Source organism: Natator depressus, chromosome 25 (genome assembly GCF_965152275.1).
Source record: "Natator depressus isolate rNatDep1 chromosome 25, rNatDep2.hap1, whole genome shotgun sequence".
Taxonomy (NCBI): Eukaryota; Metazoa; Chordata; order Testudines; family Cheloniidae; genus Natator; species Natator depressus.
The window spans coordinates 1,309,038-1,323,405 of NC_134258.1; the positions used below are offsets into that span (position 1 = coordinate 1,309,038).

Sequence of the window (14,368 nt, forward strand, 5' to 3'; positions counted from 1 at the left end):
CCACATCCCACCCTCCTTCCTCAGCAAGAAGGAACTGAGGGTTGGGGGAGCGCGCAGCACCCCTTATACCGTGCCATGGTAGTACCACTCCAGGGGTCGCTAGGGGTGCTCCCCTACGGGTACTGCTAGGGGAAGAACTTCAGGCATGTGGCAAGCACGGACACCTACTGTGGAATGGACATGAGCAACACATCTCGAAGAACACCAGTTATGGAAAAGATAACTGTCTTTTCCTGCCCTGATGTCTTGCAGATTAAAGACACAAACAAACAAAAAGCATAGTGGATGTGAATGCATGCAGACAAATGAATATGGACCAGCAATATTACGTGGAGTGTAGTTTAAAAATAAAATAACTGAGATAAGAGGTAGGGAGTAGGGAAAGGAAAGAAGGGAAAGAGGAGAATCACATATCGCTTGCCAAACCATGATTAGCAGGATGTCTGTTGTAGGTGGTATTGCAGTGGGGAACCCTAAGGAGGGATTTTAGTGGGGAGTTTTTTCCATGCATGAGAAAAAGAGGAGTGATGTTTCAGGGAGAAACTGACTGGTAGGTAGCAAAGGCTGGGAATACTAGCAGAGCAAAGGGAGAGGGCTGACTTCTCAATAGGTTACTAGGTCAGCTAAGATTGGCATAGATATGAAGGGCTTTAAGAGTAAAGACAAACTTTTATTTGTGGAGGCAAAGGGGGAGTCAGTGCTGGGACTCAGAGTGGGAGAAGGGGTTAATATGGTTAGAGTGACATGCCAGGAAGATAATTTTAGCAGCAGTATAGTGAATACATTCTGAGAGCAGAGACTCTGAAATTTGGCCAGAAAGAGGGCATTTCAGACTTGAGTGAGAAAAGTTTCATTGGGATGGGTGAGGGCAGAAGCCAGATCAGCAAGGACCAATAATGGAATTAGATGGTAATGCCAGATGGCACTTGCATACTGCACATTCAGTTAGTTTGGAGAGGAAGGATAGAACAGATTTTGGGCAGTAATTCGAACTGAACACAATAATTTAGTGGTCTCCCTCCCCAATGCTATATTCAGAGATATTGCCTCCCTAGTTCTACTTGAAATTCCCCCCTTAATATATGCAAGCATCATTTTAATTGGTTTCGCTTTTGCATTGCACTGGGAACTCATGTTCACTTGGCTATCCTCCATGCCCCCTGAATCCTTTTTAGAGATCCTGCTTTCTAAGATACAGTTCCCCATTCTATAAATTATGTCCCATTTCTTTGTTCTTAGATGTTATTACTTTGCATTTGGTATTATTAAAATGCTTGTAGGATTCTTCCAGCTTACCACGCGATTCAGATAGTTCTGTATAAGTGACCTGGTTTTGTCATCATTTGCCACTCCACCAATCTTTGTGCAATCTGCGACCTTTATCAGCAATGGTTATAGAATTTCTTCTAGCTCACTTATTAAACATTAGGAAATGAACAGATTCCTGCAGTTCTCCATATAACCATATCCATTTTATGATAATTCACCATTAGCAGTTATATTTTGAAATCAGCCAATATTGAACCAAACCTGTAGTCTTATCAAAAAATGGTAGTTTTCTTGACAAGACCATTTTCTGTAAAACAGTGATGATGGGCATTAATCATGTTACCATCCCTCAGTTCTTTGTCTCATATCCGCTGTTCTATTCTTTTGTCCAGGACTGATGTCTGGCTAATGCCACTAGTAATACTAGCCCACTTCATCAGATGCATCCGATGAAGTGAGCTGTAGCTCACGAAAGCTTATGCTCAAATAAATTTGTTAGTCTCTAAGGTGCCACAAGTACTCCTTTTCTTTTTGCGGATACAGACTAACACGGCGGCTACTCTGAAACCTTTCTTCTTCATGATACTACTGGCCAGGGATTTTTCACTGATATCTTTAATCTTCCCCTTTATTAATTGTATGCATTTCTGTTACTTTGAATCTACTGATGTTACCATTTATGTTGTGGTAGCCCCTAAAGGCCACACTCTGGTTAGGCCAAGTTATATTAGGAGCTGAACAGATGTAATAAGTGAGTGTCTGTGCCTCAAAGAGCTTAGTCTGAAAAACAAGACATAACAGGTTGACAAGACAAGTGGTCTGCATTGGGGGATGCAGGGGAGACAAGGTGATAATAGATGTGTGCAGTTCTTAGCCAGTTAGTAGCAGTGATCACAACTTCTCACCTGCCTATTCTTTATCAGGTAGTAGTTTTATGTGTGCATTCCAGCAGAGGTGAGTTTTGAGGAGGAATTTGAAGGAGGAAAAGTGGTGGCTTTACAGATTTTGATTGGGAGCTTTTCCTAAGGGTGGTCTGAGAAAAAGCATGGAAGTGCTTGTTGAAGAAATAGGTGATGGAAGTTAACATCATCATTAGAACAGAAAAGGTGGGGTTCAGCCTGATGAGAGGAAAATTGTGGAGGGGTTTGAAAGTAAGGATGAGAAATTTTGTGCTGGATGCAGTCGAAGTGGTGAAGCCCTTGGAGAGATGTCAAGAGTGGACGTTGATATAGGTGGAGACCAAGAGCCAGGAAGATGATTGCAGTAGCAGCACTTTAAATAGCTCTGGGAAGTTGAGATTGCCGTACTGAGTGGGGCAGAGAAGAAAGTTCAGGTCTTGAAGATCTTCAGGAAGAAACAGTAAGATTTAAACATGGCTTGGATGTGTGGGTCACTGGAGAGGTTCAGATCAAAGATGAAGCCAAAACTATAGCCTACTGACAAGTAAGATGGTGGTGATGTCCACCATGACTGATAATGGTAGGAGGGGAGGGCTTTGAGGGAAAAGTCGGGCCATTTCAAGTTTCAGGTGAGGGCTAGGCACCAGGAGGAGTTTTGATGGAGGGAGAGCTGCATAGAGATATCAGTCAATGCCATGTATGTGGCCAGTCAAAGAACTATGATGTGATTGGAATAACAGAGACTTGGTGGAGTAGCTCACATGACTGGAGCACTGTCATGAATGGGTATAAACTGTTCAGGAAGGACAGGCAAGGGAGGAAAGGTGGAGGAGTTGCACAGTATGTAAGAGAGCAGAATGATTGCTCAGAGCTCCAGTATGAAACTGGAGAAAAGCCTGTTGAGAGTCTTTGGGTTAAGTTTAGAAGTGAGAGCAACAAGGGTGATGTCATGGTGGGCGTGTGCTATAGACCGTCGGACCCGGAGGATGAGGTAGATGAGGCTTTCTACAGGCAATTAACTGAAGTTTCCAGAACACAGGCCCTGGTTCTAATGGGGGACTTCAATCACCCTGACATCTGCTGGGACAGCAATACAGCAGTGCACAGAAAATCCAGGAAGTTTTTGGAGAGTGTTGGGGGCAATTTCCTAGTGCAACTACTGGAGGAACCAACCAGGGGCCGTTCTCCTCTTGACCTGCTGCTTACAAACAGGGAAGAATTGGTAGGGGAAGTAGAAGTGGGTGGCAACCTAGGCAGCAGTGACCAAGGGATGGTTGAGTTCAGGATCCTGAAAAAAGGAAGAAAGAGTAGCAAAATACAGACTCTGGACTTCAGAAAAGCAGACTTTGACTCCCTTAGGGAACTGATGGGCAGAATCCCCTGGGAGGCTAATATGAGGGGGAAAGGAGTCCAGGAAAGCTGGCTGTATTTTAAAGAAGCCTTATTGAGGGCGCAGGAATGTGCAGAAAGAATAGCAAATAGGGCAGACGACCAGCTTGTCTTAACAGTGAAATCTTCAGTGATCTTAAACACAAAAAGGAAGCTTACAAAAAGCGGAAACTTGGACAGATGACTAGGGAGGAGTATAAAAATATTGCTTGAGTATGCAGGGGAGTAGTCAGGAAGGCCAAAAGACAACTGGAGTTGCAGCTAGCAATGGATGTGAAGGGTAACAAGAAGGGTTTCTACAGGTATTTTAGCAACAAGAAAAAGGTCAGGGAAAATGTGAGACCCTTAATGAATGGGGGAGGCAACCTAGTGACAGATGATGTGGAAAAAGCTGAAGTACTCAATGCTTTTTTTTGCCTCTGTCTTCACAGGCAAGGTCAGCTCCCACACTGCTGTCCTGGGCAACACAGTATGGGGACGAGGTGAGCAACCCTCAGTGGTGAAAGAACAGGTTAAGGACTATTTAGAAAAGCTGGACATGCAGAAGTCCATGGGTCCAGATCTAATGCATGCGAGGGTGCTGAGGGAGATGGCTGATGTGATTGCAGAGCCATTGGCCATTATCTTTGAAAACTCATGGCGATCGGGGGAGATCCTGGACATTTGGAAAAAAGGCAAATATAGTGCCCATCTTTAAAAAAGGGAAGAAGGAGAACCCCGGCAACTACAGACAGGTCAGCCTCACCTTAGTCCCTGGAAAAATCATGGAGCAGGTCCTCAAGGAAACGATTTTGAAGCACTTGGAGGAGAGGAAGGTGATCAGGAACAGTCAACATGGATTTACCAAGGAGAAGTCATGCCTGACCAACCTGATTGCCTTCTATGATATAACTGGCTCTGTGGATATGGGGAAAGCAGTGGACGTGATATTTTGACTTTAGCAAAGCTTTAGATATGGTCTCCCACAGTATTCTTGCCAACAAGTTAAAACAGTATGGATTGGATGAATGGACTATAAGGTGGATAGAAAGATGGCTAGATTGTCAGGCTCAATGGGAAGTGATCAACAGCTCAATGTCTAGTTGACAGCGGGGTGCCCCAGAGGTTGGTCCTGGGGCCGGTTTTGTTCAACATCTTTATAAATGATTTGGATGATGGGATGGATTGCACCCTCAGTAAGTTCGCAGATGACACTAAGCTGTGGGGAGAGGTAGATACTCTGGAGGGTAGGGATAGGGTCCAGAGTGACCTAGACAAATTGGATGATTGGGCCAAAAGAAATCTGATGAGGTTCAACAAGGACAAGTGCAGAGTCCTGCACTTAGGATGGAAGAATCCCATGCACCGCTAGAGGCTGGGGACCGACTGGCTAAGCAGCAGTTCTGCAGGAAAGGACCTGGGGATTACAGTGGATGAGAAGCTGGATATGAGTCAGCAGTGTGCCCTTGTTGCCAAGAAGGCTAACTTGGGCTGCGTATTTTAGGATCATTGCCATCAGATCGAGGGAAGTGATTATTCCCCCTCTATTCAGCACTGGTGAGGCCACATTTGGAGTATTGCGTCTAGTTTTGGGCCCCCCACTACAGAAAGGATGTGGACAAGTTGGAGAGAGTCCAGCGGAGGGCAACAAACATGATCGGGGGCTGGGGCACATGACTTACGAGGAGAGGCTGAGGGAACTGGGCTTGTTTAGTCTACAGAAGATAAGAGTGAGGGGGGATTTGATAGCAGCCTTCATCTACCTGAAGGGGGGTTCCAAAGAGGATGGAGCTAGGCTGTTCTCAGTAGTGGCAGATGACAGGACAAGGAGCAATGGTCTCAAGTTGCTGTCGGGGAGGTTGAGGTTGAATATTAGGAAAAACTATTTCAGCAGGAGGGTGGTAAAGCACTGGAATGGGTTACCTAGGGAGGTGGTGGACTCTCCATCCTTAGAAGTTTTTAAGGTCAGGCTTGACAAAGCCCTGGCTGGGATGATTTAGTTGGGGTTAATCCTGCTTTGAGTAGGGAGTTGAAAGAGACCTCAGGAGGTCATCTATTCCAACTCTAATTTTCTATGATTCTATGTGGATGAGATCACCCAGAGATAGGGTATAAAGGAACAATAGGAGAGGGGAGCTGAGGCATTGCTTTCAGCTTCCCTTTTTTCCACTTGTTGTTTACATTTGGAATGTTTATTTTACAACCATAAGGGCGAAACATAATTGCCTTTTCAAGCCCTAAGGGGGAGGGGAGGGGAAAGGGCATCAAAATTATGTAATTCCTTAAATTTTTGGGTGTAAATAAAGTTCTTCTCTGCTACTTTCTTCCTAATTTCCTAGACTATTTCAAATTGGTGTTTGGGGTTGGCAATAAAGCTTTGATTTTGAAAACTTAAAACACCCCAGTATCCTGACCATTCCTGAGCAAAACCTTGTCTTTCAGATGAGACATAAAATCAAAGTTTTGTCCTCTTATGGGTCATTTACAATCCAATTCACTTTTCACAAAAGTAGAGATGTAGTTTGCATATTTACATTGTGCTTGCCTAAAATAAACCCTATTGTTTCAGTTGTATATAGCATTCTTGACTTAATGTAATGTTCCTCGGTGCTTTTAAACAGTTTTTGTGTTTGACCTGGAAGGTGGCTGCATTTCAGTGGTGGATGAAATGATCATGTAGTTGTGTATCATCTGATGTTTGAGAAGGGCTTTGAATTCTAAAGGATGTGAGGTGCTGTTTAAATAAAACATGGTAGTGGTGGTGGTTTCTTATTAGATACACTTGGTCCAGAAGAAGGGTTCTCTTCTGTTGACTGCTTTGTAAGAGAGATCCAGCCATGGCTACATCTACCTTACAAAATCTCAAATCTTTGCATTGCTTGGGAAATTTTGTTGTTCTACAGACGGAGAGCTGAGAGACAGGAAATTTAAGTGATTTGATCAAGATCATTCAGGGAATCTATGGCAGAGGTGGAACTGAACCCAGATTTCCTAACTATGAGATCCTTTTCCCTCTAGTAATGATGTAACATAATTTAATGTAAATTCAAAGAAAAGACTATCTGCCACTGTTTTTCAGAGAATGCATTGACACATGAACACAAAAGTGTTTGTTTTGCGAATATTGATATATTATGTTTAAAAACCAACGAACACTACTCTTAAGCTGCATAGCCTGTAACAGTGGAATAATCCATTATTTCCAGCAATTGTCTGTTTGCTAATTGTTTCTCTGAGTTGTTCCCACTAGGTAGGTAGAAGCTGTCAATCAAGGCTCAACAAAGGGAGAAACTAAACCCCAATAACCCTATGGATCAGGAGGTTGGGCCTGGCAGAAAAGCAGTTTTGGTTAGAGGGCACTAATAGTTTTGGCTGCCTTTTTAAAGTGTTTGTGCTCCATCTGATGCTTATTTGATGGGGGACTAATTCAGTTATAGGTTCTTACCTGTTTTATGCTGTCTTTCATTGGAGCAGCAACTTCTGCCAGGTCACAAAAATGGTGAAGGTAAAAAAGGATTAGTAAATCCTGTCACTTGGACAACTGCTCCATCATGTTGCAGCCTTGCATTGAAGGGACACTGTCTTTTTTGCTCCCAGTCCCCTGCAGAGCAAAAAGGTTTGTCGGATTCAGGCGAGGACCCACAGGGAGAGGCTGAGTCCCCCCACGGTGGTATGGGTCACACAGAATCAGCTGGTGAGCGCGACTTTGAGCTTCCTGCTCCCGCTGTTGCCTCAGTCAGTACTCTGATTCCTGCTTCTGAAGTCCAGCTTGCTCCTATTCAACAAGAACTGGCAGGGGTAAGTGCGAACGTACCAAGTACTTCTGCTGCTGAGGGGATTTAATTTTTTTAAAATTCTGTCCATTTCCCTAAAGGGGTTAAGTGATTGCTGTTAACTTTAGGTAATAAGTCTCATTGTTAATAGTTTTCCCAGTTTCTGTATTACTCCCTCCAGTAAAGCCAGTAGTTCAGCTGGTAGAAATAGAAGTTCTTCTATAATGGGACTCTTTTAGTAGGGAGAGTTTTAAGAGACCGGTCCTTTATCAAAAATCTCTTCAAAGGGTAAAAAGAGATGCAGTGCTTCCAGGAGCAAGAATTTTCCCAAGCCAGAAGGGGAGGTGGGGAGGGGGGTTAGGGAGGGAGTTCACAATAATCTAAAAAGCAATGGAAGTAGCTATTGTCCAGTTATCTTTGAAAGAAGGGGATTTTTCTGACAGTAGGTCATAATCCTCCAGTACAATAAAGCAAGAAGAGCTAAAGAGCATGTCATTCGCCCGTTTTAGAGGATGTAATTTAGAAGCTGAAAGAGAATTTCCTAATGCAGGCAGAAGAGTGAAACTGTAGATTTGGAAAAAAAAAAAAAATGTAAATTCAGTTCCGAAAAGTAGGTAAAGTTGTGGCTTTGTTGGCTAAAGACTGTGATTCTTGCAGAATAGGAGAGACTATTTTCAGAAAGATCAAATGGACAGACTGGTGTTACCATGTATTCTGTCAAAGCTATTCTAGTATAGCGCTTGGACACGAAGGACAGTACACCAATCTGGACAAAACTGAAAAGTCCTTAATAAGAGAGTCTCTGTAAAGCCTTTTTATGAGATGCATCTGTGAAAATGCAAAGATTTTCAGATGGGCTGTATGTTCAAATAAAGTTGCTAAATATCATTGGCTGAGACAATGGAAAGCTGATACCCAAATGAAATAGTTGCTAGTATCCTCTAAATTGGCCAGGAAAAGATTCTTTGGACAGCCCTTCAAGAAAGTGAAGCCCAGAGAAAAGAAAATAGCATTGTTATCTGTCAAACTCTTTTAGAGTTCAAGTTCTTCATAAAATCTAAGTAGTCCTATTGTCAGGCTCATTAACCCAGAGTTTGAATAGATTCTGGACATGCAAGAACAGTCTTTGGAGTCAGCATCTGGAAGAGAGATCATACAGGAGTTGGGTCTCCAAGCGAACTCTGACCGCTAATCGTCCTTTGTGACAATCATCAGAGCTTTCAAAGAACCCTCAGGAAGATGGGAGCTATTTACTCACTTCTGTGGGGGAGAATGACATTCAGCAATGGCCAATAATTGACCTCTGGAAGTAGGTTCTATCAATACTCTCAGGATTCCTCTTGATTTCTAGAACAAGATGCAATTAATCTCTTGCCTCAAAATATACTACAGAACTCCTAGCTTTTTTCTATGCATCTTCTGAGTGCTGATATCACTAAATTCCTGGTTCCATCATAGACTTTCAGAACATAATTCATCATTCATGTCCCTCAGAAGGCTGGTGAAGTAAGGCTAATTCTAGACCTGGAGGAATTGTAAGTAATGTTGATCTGGCAGTGCACCTAGCACTACTGTTACCTGTAGAGACAGACAGACATTGGCTAGGTTCCCTGTTTGTCAAGTTTACCCTTGGTATCATGGGGATGGAGGGCTTTGAGAGCTGGTTTCAGTTCCTTGATTTTCTGCTAGTCGTCTGGCCCAGGTTAGTGTACACCAGAGGCTGCTCTAATCTGCACCAGCTTGCAGTGGTGCCCAAGGGATCATCTGCTAGCTGAATTTAGCTGGAGGAAAGTGTGCTCAGGTCTCTCCTTCCCACTCTCTGCAAGTGAGGCTGCAGGGCATGTGGCATGGTAACTAGCTATGTAAGCTCAACTCCATCTAGGAGAATGCATCTACAGGCTCTGTCCCAGTGCTCTAAAAAACATTGGAATGTAGCTACTTGCACTGGGAACATGGCTTTGTTTACACTGGCGCTTTACAGCGCTGAAACTTGCTGCACTCAAGGGGGTATTTTTTCACACCCCTGAGCGAAAAAGTTGCAGCACTGTAAAGTGCCAGTGTAGACAAGCCCTAAATTCTGCCTGTTTTGCCATGACCCTTTAACAGTGATGTATGTAAACAAATTATTGTAGCAGCCAGGCAAGATACTAACAAACTTCAACTGGACTTTATTTTTTTAAAGTGGAAACCTCTTTTCCAAGCTGCTGCTGCTGCACCCTCAATAGCTCTCCCTCAGTCTCTTCAACTCCTCCCCCCTCCTTCCTGTTTCCTATCCTTTCAGACTCCCAACAGCCAGTGCTCCCAATTCTAATCATTACAAGCAACATCTAAACACCACATTCCCTGCTCTCTTAAGAAACTTTCCCAATTACAATAAACATTGTTGTTCTAACCACAGGAACAAATAGGAAACAAGGCACTATACTGTTGACGGAATTATTACACTAAAAACACTATAGATACTATATAACATAGTCTCTAGTCCAGACAGGTGGTGTTGATACTACGGTGAAGTCATCCAATGCAGACTGGGTGTTGGCATAATCTCCTCTTGGTGCATAGGCAGGTGCAAGATAAGAAGCATTCCATACCCGCCCATCAGAAAGTCGATAGGTGTAAGGTCCCTTCTTTTCTCTGTGATTTTAAGATGAACTGTGAATTTATGGTCCCCTTTGCGTAAAATTACAGGTTTTCGTATCCTAACGAAGGAACCACACTGGAACTTTGGTTCCTTAGCATGCTGCCGCTTGTTTGTGAAAGCCTTATACTTTGCTTGGTTCTGTTCAGCTGTTTTTCTCTTGTAATTGTTTGTCTGCAGCGATAGTGAACTTTTCTGCAAAGGAGTCACAGCCTGGACTGTGCCTCCTGTATCCATGCCCATTATTTTGGCTTCAGCTGTAGCTGACTCAGTCTGGGTAGCAATGGTTATTGCTTTTTCTAGTGTAAATTGCGTTTCTAGAAGTAAACGTTCTCTTACACGAAGCATGGTTGTTTTCTCAATGAGTGGTCTCTAATCATCTCATCTACCATGTTCCCAAAGTCACAAGTTACAATCAGACTCCTCAGGGAAGCAATATACTGCATTATAGTCTCCCCTGGTTTCTGCTCATGCTGGCGAAATCTGTAGCGATTAGCTACTACATTCACTTTTGTTTCAAAAAAGTTCTTTAATGCAGTGAGTGCAGTCTCATATTTATCATCTGCAAGGGGAAAAGTGTAAAATATACGCTGCCCTTCTGCTCTAAGGCAGTGGATTAGCAGAGCATGTTTGCTTTCTTCAGAAATCTCTGTAGCACTGATTGCAAGCAGATAAGTCTCAAACATATGGATCCAGGCAGTAAAAGCAATTGGAGGATCACCAGGGCTTTGTAGAAAGGGTGCAGGTGGGTTCAGAGGCAGAAGATCCCACCCTCATCACCAAAATGTTGTAGTAGCCAGGCAAGGTACTAACAAACTTCAACAGGACTTTAAAAAATAAAGTGGAAACCTCTTTTCCAAGCTGCTGCTCAGTAGCTCTCCCTCAGCCTCTTCAACTCCTCCTCCCTCCTTCCTGTTTCCTGTCCTTTCAGACTCCCAACAGACAGTTCTAATAATTCTAATTCTAATAATTACAAGCAATGTCTAAACACCACAAAAATATGGAATTTAAGGACACAATGGACAAACAAAGAAGAGATAGTGTTTGTGTGCATTGAAGAGAATCTGCTGTCTCTTCAGGCCATGCATTTTACAGGAGAAAGACACTCAGGTGAATTGACTGAGGAGAAAGATGCTACAGGATGAATAACATCTGCGTAGGGAAACATTAATGAATACCATTTTATTTAATTTTCCATAAATGACCTCTGAAATGTAGTAATCCGAGGTTCTCTTCTTCATCAGGGAATAAATTGAAGTGCTTTGTGTAGATGCCATTTTATATGACTGGCTGCTGCATCTCCTTTTCCTCCAATTTCAAATATTGGTATGGAGAGACTTTTGAGTCACCATGATGGTTCCTTGCTAACAGAGAAGGCCAGGGTCCTCAGTATTGTTTGTTGTTTTTGTACTACTATAAATGTTCATTGTCCTTTGCAAAATGCAGAATAGGACACAGCCCACAAAGAGCATAGTCTAACTCTTTGGTCTTAAAACAAACCCCCTCACCCACTTATCACTGGTGAATGGGAAGCCCCAGTTCTCTCCAGTTTTTGCAGAGTTTCAGGTTACTGTGTACAAGGGGTGGCAGAACTCTTATGCTTATGAAGATAACATTCGAGGTGTTAAATGACTGTATGTTAATGTGGTGTTGTCTTTCTGACTCTGTAAACATGTGACAGCCCACTGCCTCTGCAGCTGCTTCTGTTTACCAACCAGCAGCAAAGTAAAATTAAGATTCTGGGCAGCAATGAAACTGTCAATAAACTTGTCAATATGATGCTTCTGTCTGAGAAAGCATTTGGAAGGTTGGAGTAGAGGCTAAAGTAGTGGAGAGATGCAGCAGCCAGGATGCTGTGAAGGAGGAGAGGAAAGCTCCTCGCAGCAGGAAGGGGTGGAATTGCATTTTTTTTTTCAGACTTTTGCTAACTAGAGGCTAATACAACAGGTGAAGCCTTTAAGCAGTGTCCAGTTTCAAAGATGACAAGGCATTCAGATGTACTGTCTGAGTCCTTTGAAACATCAGGACCTAGAACACTATATCCTGGTCCCCATGTGGTCTGCAATTCTGTAGGAGTAGAATTTGCTGTGGAATTCACCCTTTGCCACAGAATTGCTCTCAAGTATCTAAGCTTTAAATTAGAAGGCTTGTTTCTGGCCCTCATGTTTGTGAAGGAAACCTTGCTAATGTAACTGTGTAAACCAATGAAATGGTGTCTTCTGAGTTTGTAGGTAGCCTAAGACAACAGTTGTGAATTTTGCTAGTCATATCACTAGAGTGAAAGATCTGAAATCTAAAGACTGCAATTGAAATGTCAGCATTGATAACTGTATCACTCATAATGGTAGCAAAAACATCCAGCTAATTCCACATGCCTGCAAACTGCTTCCCATGCCTCCAAAAGTGGCAGCTGTCCCTATCCCACTTGCTAAATACTACAGTTTCTCCTTACAGCTTCTGCAATGCAGCTGTTTTGTTAGTACAGAAATCCGAGATACTGAAAACTTGAATGTGTGGAGAATGTAAAATAGAATTTACCATCAAAATAAACAACATTAGGACACTACTGCATAGATTGTATTTATCATACTTAATTTTAAAACACTCATTCTTTAATTTAAATGAAACTGAGACAAAATTGAGTTTCAACCGGCCATGGAGTACATGGACTATATACAATTACCTGGCTATTGAAGTGAGGTTCCTGTGTACCTTGACCTCGTCAATCATATCATGCTGTATTTGACAAAAGGAGGAAATTGTCTTCTTAAGTGTATTCTAAATATTGGATTAGAATCAAGCACTATTTCTGGGAGAGAGAGTACCTGATCCTAGGAATATTCTTCAAGAACTATAAGAATGACTCAAAGTCTGGAAAACTCACCTTATGGTGAGAGACTTAAGAAGCTCAATGTTTAATTTATTCAAGAGAAGATTAAGAGGTGCCTTGATCATAGTCTGCATGGGAAAGGTATTTCTGATAGTAAGAGGGCTCTTTAATCTAGCAGGAAAAAAGGTCCAGTTGTTGGAGGCTGAAAATAGACAAATTTACGCTAGACATAAGATGTTAATTGCCATCTTTGTTGAAAATTTATCATTGAAACAATTTACTTAGGGACGTGGTGGGTTCTCCATCATCCAGTCTTTAAGACTGGATGTCTTTCTTAAAGAAGTTTTGGGCTTGATGCAGAAATTACTGAGTGAGGTTCTGTGGCCTGTGTTATGCAGGAGATCAGGTTAGATCAGTGGTTCCTAAACTGGGGTTCGTGAACCCCCTGGGGATTCGTGAAATGTTACAGTGGGTTCTCAGGGAAAAAATTCCCTAATGGCGGACAGAGCTGTCCTAGGGACCCTGGGGCCAGCAACCCAGAGCCCCTGGACTTTCAAGAGCTAAGCACATCAAAGATAGCATATATATCACACTGAGGAGATTTACACTTCAAGACTCCTTATAAGAAATGCAAAGGGAGGTGGATATTTTTTGCTATTTTTAAAATGAAACAGGCAGCTAGTATTGTTTTAAAAATGATGATGAAGAACAAGTTTAAGCTTCGTTGTAACGTGCCTGGTTTGCCTGGACTGCTCAAGACCTGAATGCTTGTGTAGGAGGAATTCTTGATTTGAGTTGGCTTTTTAAATCCCTGCATGCTGTTTCACATCTGATACTCCTCGATGAAATGTAGGAGCCTTGTCGTATAACAGGCTTATTCAAAGTGATACAAGCTACGGAAGTGAGATCTCGGAAGAGTGTTGCCGTTTTCATAATGTAATAAAGATACTGTCATGATAAATAATAATTAATAATACATAGTGTGTAATCAGCATGTCATAAAAACCAATTTTATATGTCCAAGATCACTGCTTTTCTAATTTATACTGAGGTAAAGGAGAAAATTCCTGGAAATGTTCATTTTTAGGAGGGGGTTTGTGAGACTTGACATTTTAGTGAAAGGGGTTCATGGGTTGTTAAAGTTTGGGAACCACTGGGTTAGACTATGGAAGACTGATTCTTGAGTTGTAGAAATTCAGTGGGTCTAAGTATTGGCACACTTAGAGCAGAAACTTTAGTAATGATGATGCCTTAATTTACCTTTAAATAAACATTAGGTTAATGTTGCAAAGTCAAGCACTCAAAAGCTGAGAAATGCCAGAATTAAAGTGGTCTGTGTGATCTTAATTTGTCCTCCTTTTGCATATGCATTTTGATAGTCTTTGATTACATGTTATACTGTCCCATTTCCCTCCCTGATCTCTCTCTGACCCAACTGGTTACAAGTTCTCCTCCCTAGGCTTCTGACCCAATCTGGGTCCTCCTTGACCCAGTCTCTTTGCCAAGCGAGTCCTGGTTCTCCCTATCCTTTCCAACTGGTTCCCTTAGGACTCCCCCTGCCCATTTGCCTCAGACTTAGTTTCCTTGTCAA

The 14,368-nt window shown here is 42.4% G+C and overlaps 1 protein-coding gene across 6 annotated transcripts in view; it reads left to right on the forward strand.

Annotated features, from left to right (window-relative positions):
• The window catches only part of RANBP3 (RAN binding protein 3), a 183,288-nt gene that overhangs the window by 54,692 nt on the left and 114,228 nt on the right, over positions 1-14,368 (forward strand). For 2 of the 6 annotated variants that reach the window (XM_074939879.1, XM_074939880.1), the window contains exons 3-4: positions 3,989-4,039; positions 7,134-7,334. The exons of 2 other annotated variants lie outside the window; for them this stretch is intronic. In XM_074939879.1, coding sequence (XP_074795980.1) covers positions 3,989-4,039; positions 7,134-7,334 — 252 coding nt within the window. The remainder of the gene's footprint in view (positions 1-3,988; positions 4,040-7,133; positions 7,335-14,368) is intronic. 2 more of the 6 variants (XM_074939881.1, XM_074939882.1) reach the window with 1 other exon arrangement.